The sequence below is a fragment of the Mus pahari genome, chromosome 17 (assembly GCF_900095145.1).
Source record: "Mus pahari chromosome 17, PAHARI_EIJ_v1.1, whole genome shotgun sequence".
In the NCBI taxonomy this organism is placed as follows: Eukaryota; Metazoa; Chordata; class Mammalia; order Rodentia; family Muridae; genus Mus; species Mus pahari.
Genome location: NC_034606.1, coordinates 44,503,605 through 44,511,669, shown reverse-complemented (window position 1 = coordinate 44,511,669; position 8,065 = coordinate 44,503,605). Strand labels below are relative to the sequence as shown.

At 52.9% G+C, this 8,065-nt stretch overlaps 1 protein-coding gene across 5 annotated transcripts in view; it reads left to right on the top strand.

The window, feature by feature from the left end:
• Positions 1 to 8,065, top strand: part of Tmem184b (transmembrane protein 184B) — a 44,522-nt gene that overhangs the window by 29,918 nt on the left and 6,539 nt on the right. For all 5 annotated transcript variants that reach the window (XM_029548169.1, XM_029548170.1, XM_029548166.1 and 2 more), the window contains 2 exons: positions 5,270 to 5,360; positions 5,478 to 5,553. In XM_029548169.1, coding sequence (XP_029404029.1) covers positions 5,270 to 5,360; positions 5,478 to 5,553 — 167 coding nt within the window. The remainder of the gene's footprint in view (positions 1 to 5,269; positions 5,361 to 5,477; positions 5,554 to 8,065) is intronic.

The window sequence follows — 8,065 nt, the reverse complement described above, 5'->3', positions numbered from 1 at the left end:
TGTGTGTGTGTGTGTGTGTGTGTGTGTGTGTGTGTGTGTTGGAGGAATGAGGGGCTCATACATCCTAGGCATGTGCTTCTTTAAGCTATACCTCAGCCAACCCTTTATTTATATTTGAATAAAGGGACTTGAGTAGCTCACTGTGAGCCCTGCCCAACCCTTCTGTGGGGCTGCATTGATTCCCAGTCACCGTCCTCCTGGCCAGTGGGCTCAAAGGTTCCTTCCAGGAGAGAATATGGAGGCAGGTGATCCACTGTGCTTGATATTCCTGAAAGCAGAAAACCCCTGGGTAGCCTCTGGCCGGGAAGGGAGGAGCTGAGCATCCTCCCTGCAGGTGCAGGCCTCGAGTGGACACCTGGACCAGCTTCTCCCTGCAGGTGCCAGCTCCTCCCTTCCCAGTCACCTGGACCAGTGTCTGCTCCCCTGGTTCTTTTAGAAGCAGAAAGTTGTTCCTTGCTGCGTATGTGTCCTTGTCTATGTTTCTGTGTGTGTGTTGGTGTCTATGTAGTCTAAGGGCCCTGAAGAAAGGACCTGTAGTACATGGGGACACAGGAAGGGAGCTACCAGTCTGTCCTCACTCAGCACCCCAGAGCAGCAGAAGCCCCTTTGTCCCTTTGTCCCTCCTGCCTGCCCCAAGCAGCCCCACTGCCAGCTCGGGAAGTCAGCATCCATCTCCTAGCAACACTGTTGTCTCTGGCCTGTCATCTCCCAGGGCAGTTACAAATGGCGCAGCACCTGACCCCTACTCTCACTTGTCCCTTCTATATTTCCTCTTAGATCTCTTTTGCTTGTAACATACCTAAAAAAAGCACACACACATGCGTGCACACACACACATGCACGCACACAAACACTTCTCTTATCCTCGCCATCTGGGGAAACTGAACTACAGTTTTCTCTAGGTGTGCATTCAGAATTCGAGTGTCTGTGTTTAAATGCTGTCCAGAGCTGAGCCTTGCATTGCCCCCTCCGACCCCCACCTCCTCTTTTCCTTTCATTTCCTTTGGTTTGGAGACGAGGTCCTTATGCAGCCGTGTGCTCCTGCCTCCACCCCTGAGGGCTGTGCTTGTAGCCTCTGTCCTTTCTGTGTAGGAGCCTGGGCTTTGTTAGCTGCTTGTCTTAATTTTGGGTTTGCCCGGTTCTATGTGCTTATCCCTGAACACTACAACAGAGTTTTAAATAACCAGTCCCACTTTCTGTACGGCGGCCATGTGTGAATCTGTTAGCACTGGCTTTCCTTTGACTAGGCTCTCTGCACTCAGCACTGCCAGCTTTCAAGGCCTCCTTTCTTGTCACCCAAGTTGCCAGTCACCGTCATTCTTAGACCTGTGTCGGCTTCTCCAGTGCTGCATGGGTCACCTGTCCCCGCTTCTCCTTCATTTGTGGTTTGTTCTCTGTTAGTTGGGGCTCATCTTCCACCAGGCTCCTGAGAAAGCTGGCCCTGGGATGCTGGTAGGGAGCCTGAAGTCTTTAGTGGATGGCTCTGTGATTGACGTCTTTCCAAAGGGACTACACCTCAAGTGGGAATTGTTCTCTGGGTCCTGCAGGCTTCTTCTCACTGGCTTCAGCTCCTGCTGCTACTTTTAGGGAGTCTGCTAGATTCTGACTCTGCCTTCATATTCTTCTAGATTTTTTTTTTTAAAGATTTACTTATTATTATATATAAGTACACTGTCTTCAGACACACCAGAAGAGGGCATCAGATGGTTGTGAGCCACCATGTGGTTGCTGGGATTTGAACTCAGGACCTTCAGAAGAACAGTCAGTGCTCTCAGCCGCTGAGCCATCTCTCCAGCCCTTCTTCTAGGCTGTTAAGATCTTGCTTTCAACCTCAAAATTCCAAAACCTCACTGAAGATAGAGTAGTGCCAGGGGAGGCCTTGTGGGCTTGAACTCCCGACTCAGGGCCTGAGACCTTTCCTTGTTTGTGTCTTTGATATTTTTCTTTTCCTTTAAACAATTATTTAAATGTTTACAATGTATTGTTTAGTTAGCAACCTGGCAAGGGCTGAGTCTCAGAGATACTGGGTGCCTGTCCTAGGATGCCCCGGCTCCATACAGCACCCATCTGATGAGGGCTGTGGTTTACACTGAGCTGGGATTGACCTCGGGGCTGGGGTGTGAGCTGATCACCACAGGTTTGGTGTTTGATGGGCTTGGGATGAGCTAAGAACCTGGGAGGCGCAGGGACCAGAGGTGGAGATGCAGTGTCCTCTACTCCCGACCGTACATTTTGTTACAAGAGTTTCTGTGGCGTTCACAGCTTACCCCCGGTTCTTCCTCATCATTAGCACAGTACCACCCCTGGTACCAGGGTGAGTATGCATCGCACAGCCGTTACACAGTGGGAACACGGGGCTGCCCAGGAGGACCGGATGGTGACAGAGCGCCAGGCGCCTGCCTGCCTGCGTCTTTGCAGCCAGGATTTGATGTGTGCTGGGCCTAGTGAAGGAGGGGAGCGCACCCCATTTCAGAGTCAGATTCTTGTTGTTGAGATAGGGTCTCACTGTGGTCCAGGCTGGCCTCAAACCTGCGATCCCTGTGCCTCAGCCTCCCTTGCACAGCATTACAGATGTCTGACGTCACACCTGGCCCCAGAGTTCTCGTATTCTAGATACACTGAACCTTGACACGTGACCCCAAATGAACCATCTTTCATGACAGAGAGGGTACAGTGAATGAACGAAGAGCCTAGGATGGGAGCCAGGGAGGCAGCTCAGTGGGTAAAGATGTTTGCCATCAAGGCTGATGCCCGGAGTGCCTCTGTAGGATCCACATGATGAAAGGTGAGGCCAAACTGCTGCGAGCTCTTCAGATCTACACACACACACACACACACACACACACACACACACACGAATGTAACTTAAAAAGAGAGTCATAAGCCGATTTGCTGCCAGTAGGACACCCTGATGGGTAACAGCACCACTGGCCACAGCTCACAAATAAGAAGTGTAAGAGCTCAGTGGGTCTGAGTAAAGGGAGAGGCCTGAAGGAAGAGGAATCTCAAGCAGCCTGTGGGGTGCCGGGAGCAGGGACAGGCAGGATGTACAAAGGATGAGGAGCCACCAGGGAGGAGGGCTTGGGAGCAGCTTGGAATTGGGCACATTTACACAGGGCAGGTCCCCTGTCCACCAGGCTTGGTCCACTGTACAGTGATTGCCCACGTGATTTCCCCTGAGAAATGGGAAGGGACGTTCTGAGGCTTGGTGACCCAAGCAGAAAGTCCTCGAGTCCGCAGCTGGCCGTTGTTGTCCAAACCTATCCTCAGTTATCTGAATGTCCCAGATAGCTTGGTCTCTCCAATCAATGCAGAGTTTCTGTGTAGGAGAAGCTGAACCCAGAGGAAAGGTGCTCAAGTTTAACAGAGGAGAGAGCTTGTGCAGCCAGACGCACTGGGGACCGTCAGCTCGGTACAAGGTACTCACTGTGTAGTAGTCAGTGCTGTATATTGAAGAGTGTATAATTCCTGGCTGGGGCACAGCTGCAGAGACAGTTCTGAGCAGGTTCTCACTGAAGCCCTGAGCTGAATATTGTAGCTTTTTGTTTGTAGGAACTACAGCTAAGACACTGAGTGGACTGTAACCTCCTGAACTAGGTAGTTACTGGCTGGAGAAGCTGCCACTGAGGGAGGACTGGTGGGATCAAAGTCTCTGCTGGGGGATCTGCTTCTGATGCTTGGTTCTCATGACCAACCGGGAGCTCAGACCTCCCTCTCCAGTGACAATGCTCACTAGCAAGAATCTTTCCAAACCAGGTGTGCTGGCACGTGCCTGTAGTCCAGCATGTTTGGGAGACAGAACCCAAAAGATCTCTGCCAGTTCGGGGCCAGCCTCAGCTACATGATGAGCCTCTGTCCTGAAAAGCAGGAAGGGAGAAAGGTGTGTCGGTTGTGTGAAGTCCTTGTGGGATCTGCCGTGAGCCGGTGAGGTCTGTTGTGTGGACAAGCCTCCAGGTTTCATTGTGACCCTCATCCTCCCTTCCTGACAGCTTTCTCTTGTCTGTGACTTGACATGTGGTATCTAGAATGGAACAGAAAGTTCTAGATATCCAGTAGTCCAGGGCAGTAGGTGTGACCATCCCTTCCCTCTGGACTGTGGGTCCCGTGATCGCTAATGTGTCCCTGGCCTAGCACACAGCCAGGCATGCAGGCCGTGGTAGGTATTGCCCCCCTAGAGACCAGGTCTAGAGCCACATTGAGAATATAGCGGGGTGGCAGCTCGCAGCCTGAATTACACCCACTCCTGGTCACATGTCAGCCTCCCTGTTCTGTCTCTGGCCTGTGTGGACGCCTCTTGTGTAAATGCCATTGTTGGTCTGTTCTATGTGAGCCTCTATTTTCCTAGGAAAGGTGTTGTAGAAATTACTTTAATCCTGGCCCGGGATTATTGAGGTCCTGGATTAAAACACACACACACACAGCCTTTATTTTTTATTTATTTTATTTATTTATTTTTTTGGTTTTTGAGACAGGGTTTCTCTGTATAGCTCTGGCTGTCCTGGAACTCACTTTGTAGACCAGGCTGGCCTCGAACTCAGAAATCTGCCTGCCTCTGCCTCCCAAGTGCTGGGATTAAATGCGTGTACCACCATGCCTGCTACAGCCTTTATATTTTTAATTAGCCTTAAGCAGCACAAAAGCTGGGCAGCTGCTTACCCTCCACGATGTTAGAATCTACTTTGCTATCGATAACCTGAGTTATTCCTTACTGTGTTTCGTCTGGGCTGCTCTTAACTCCAATCGGCCAACCCTCAGGACCATGTTCTTCTGGCTCATCTAACCCGTGCCCACTTCTTCCTCCTGCCCTCCTCTTCTCCCCCCTCACACTCCTCCTCTGACCCCAAGCCCACAAAGCCTAAACCCATCTATGTCTCTTCTACCCAGCTATTGTACTGATTAACACATATTGTAAGTATAAAGTCTGTGTGTGTCTTTCATCCATCCGAGAAAGATGGGTAGAAACCTCGGGAGGAGTTTAAATATTTACTTCTAAAGGGGGTGGATTTTAACAGGCGATTGTCCCCAGTTCACAGCTGAGGAAACGGGCACAGAGAGCTTGAGAACCAAGCCTAAAGCCACAGCTCCTAAGTGGTAGAGCTACAGCTGGGCAGTCTGGCCCAGGGGCGCCTGGCTCTTTACCCCAGCTCTATGCTGCCCTGTATCCTGAAGGGTCAGAGGTCATCAGACGACGGCAGGGCTGAGTGTCGCTGCGGTTCAGCCCTTGGCTTGCCGATCCGTTCTGAGTGACCGCTCTGCTGACTTTTCGCAGCCTTTGTCATCTATAACTTCCTGAGCCTGTGCTATGAGTACCTTGGGGGAGAGAGTGCCATCATGTCTGAGATCAGAGGGAAAGCCATTGAGTGAGTATGACAGTTTCCCGAGCCCCACATGGGTACCTCCCAGCCTCGCCTGCCCCCTGGGTGGGCACACAGACCAGCCTGCCCCTGGCCCCAGCCCTCTCTACATTTCATCCCCAGGTCCAGCTGTATGTACGGCACGTGCTGCCTCTGGGGAAAGACCTACTCCATCGGATTCCTGCGGTTCTGTAAACAGGTATGTGGCCAGCGACAGCCCCAGCTTGGGGAGCAGACGAGGGGCCCTGGTCCAGACCTTTGTCCTGGAGGGTGATTCGTGTTGCATGCTGACCTGTGCCATACCCGTGAAGGTCCCCAGGCCCTTGAGCTGTCACACCATGTTAATGTCATCTGCTGAGACTGGCAGTGAACATCCTGGGAGTCTCAGGGGCAGCCTGGGGCCAGAGAAGCTGGCCCAGAGAGTCTTGCTGTGTTCAAACACCAGGGAGCACACAGGTCTGGACCATCCATTTGAAAACTCATCCCTGTTTCTGGGCTGAGAGGGTTGCGGGCGTTAGAGACACCGAGCAGGCCAAACTGCAGCACCTGCCCTCTCCCACGTCCCAGTCACTGCGCCATGGTTGCTGGTCTCCTTGGTCACCACTTCCTGGCTAGAGTTGGACTTGCAGCTTCTCTGCCTGTGTGACCTCATCATTTGCTTAACCTCTCTAAGCTTGTTTGTCCTTCTATAAAATGGAGGTGGCAATACTTACCTCAGGAGGTGACTGAAGGGAGCAGATGAGGCAGAGGATGTAGTCCTTAGCATAGCTCTGTCTCATCCAGGGAGATAGTATCTAGGGGTGCCACACCCAGACTTCATGACTGCCCTTGGCCTCGCCTTTGCAGGGCCTCTGTTAGCCTCCAACATGGCCAAGTAGTCAGAGAGAAATGCACCACCCCCACTACCCGCACCCCTCGCCAAGGGCACTACAGCCTATCCCTCTTGTTGGCCACAGCATGGCACAACAGCCTGTCAGTGGACATGCCTGAGCTTCAGTTCTGCCTCTCCCAGAGGGAGCCTCATGGCCTCTCCCATGGAGTGGTCCGGAAGGGGTTAACGCTGGTCTGGTCCAGGGTGGGGCTTGCTGAGCCTTTGTTTGTGTGGTTCAGCTAACCAGTCCAGGCCATGCTGTGACTCATGGCCGCTTTTGATCATGACATTGTCCTCAAAGTTTTCCTCTCAGAGCAGAACAGAGAGCACAGTTGCCCCCCCCCCCCCCACCAGGTACAGAGCATTCCCTCCCAGGACTCTCACGGGCAGTGAAGGCAGGTGTGAAAGGCATGTGAAGGTGCCCGGCCCCTGCCCCTGCGCCATCCCAGTGCTCACAGTCCTGTCTTCATTCCAGCACACAGGGTGGGCCAGGATGTCCTCAGCCGGAGCCCAGTGTCTGAGTCTTTTGGCGCATTTGTTAAAAGGGGAAATTCCTGGGCTACAATGTGATGGAAAAGCACTTCCCTAGTGTGTGTGTGTGTGTGTGTGTGTGTGTGTGTGTGTGTGTGTGTTTCCCTGGATTCTGTCCCTATGAGGAGACATAAGGGGCAGGAGGTTAGTAACAGAGGAAGGGAAGGGAACAGGGATTCTCAGGTCAGTGACACCCCCTCCCCCAACTGAACAGAGCTCTAGAAAGCACTGCCCACTCTGGGGCTGACACGCGATTTTGACTTCTCCCCTGGTCTGTGGCCCTCAGACTCCGACCCATGGTATAGCTAGACAAAGGCTCTGGAGCCTGCAGGCTTAGGCTCTGTTGCTGTGTCTGCCAATTTAGCTCTGTTCAGCCTCAGTTTCCTTGTGTGTGACTGAGCTGATAAAAGTCCTCCACAGGAAGCAGCCCCACTAGCTCCCCAGGCACCTTGCTGTGAACCCTTGCTTTTCTCCCGTCCACCCACTGCCTCTGGTGAAGATTTGCCCAGGGCTTCTGTGGGGCTTTCTGATAGCAGTGCACAGCTCTGCCTGCACCGTGCTCCTCTGCTGCGGCTGTCCCACAGGCCAGGCCCTCAGTGGAGCGGAGATGGGTTCCCTGGCGGCCCTTCTGCTTCAGCCACTGGGCCTGGCTGAGCCTTCACTCGGGGCTTCTGGCGGAGGATGATGGCTTTGAGGTCAGTTTGAGTCTGTGGGTGATACAGACATCCCACTGAATTCCAGAAACTTCAGAGCTGGCTTAGTACATCCTCCCGCGTTTGAGCAAGTTTTAAAAAGCCTGACTGCGTAGAATAGGTAGCCCCAGCAGGAGGACCCTGCGGCTAGCTCTTCTGTCCTCACTTGCAACTCTGTGCTGTTTAAAATTCACCTTGATGGCTACCACTCAGAGACCACAGTGGATAGTCAACCAGGCCTGGATTCCCATGTACCTTTTAGGGTACATGCATTAAAGTGGTGCCCTGTCCCCACTGACTGCTCCTGAAGGCTCTCTCCAGCCTACTCAGACCCCAGCTCCACAGAACCCCTGAACCAGGCCAGGGTGTGGGCAAGGAAGCAGCTGAGGAGGAAGAGAAGATGGAGGCCCTTGAGCCCCTTGTGTGGGCCAGGTCTTCCTTAGCACCCTGATTGCCCAGAGCTACCTCCCTGCTGCTGTACCCTGACCTGACCCCCCAACCCCGTCCTTGTTCACATTCTGCCCTGAGCAAGCCTCTATACGAATGAAAGGCTCCTGTTTGTTTGTTTGTTTGTTTACTTACTCTGTGTGTGTGTGTGTGTGTGTGTGTGTGTGTGT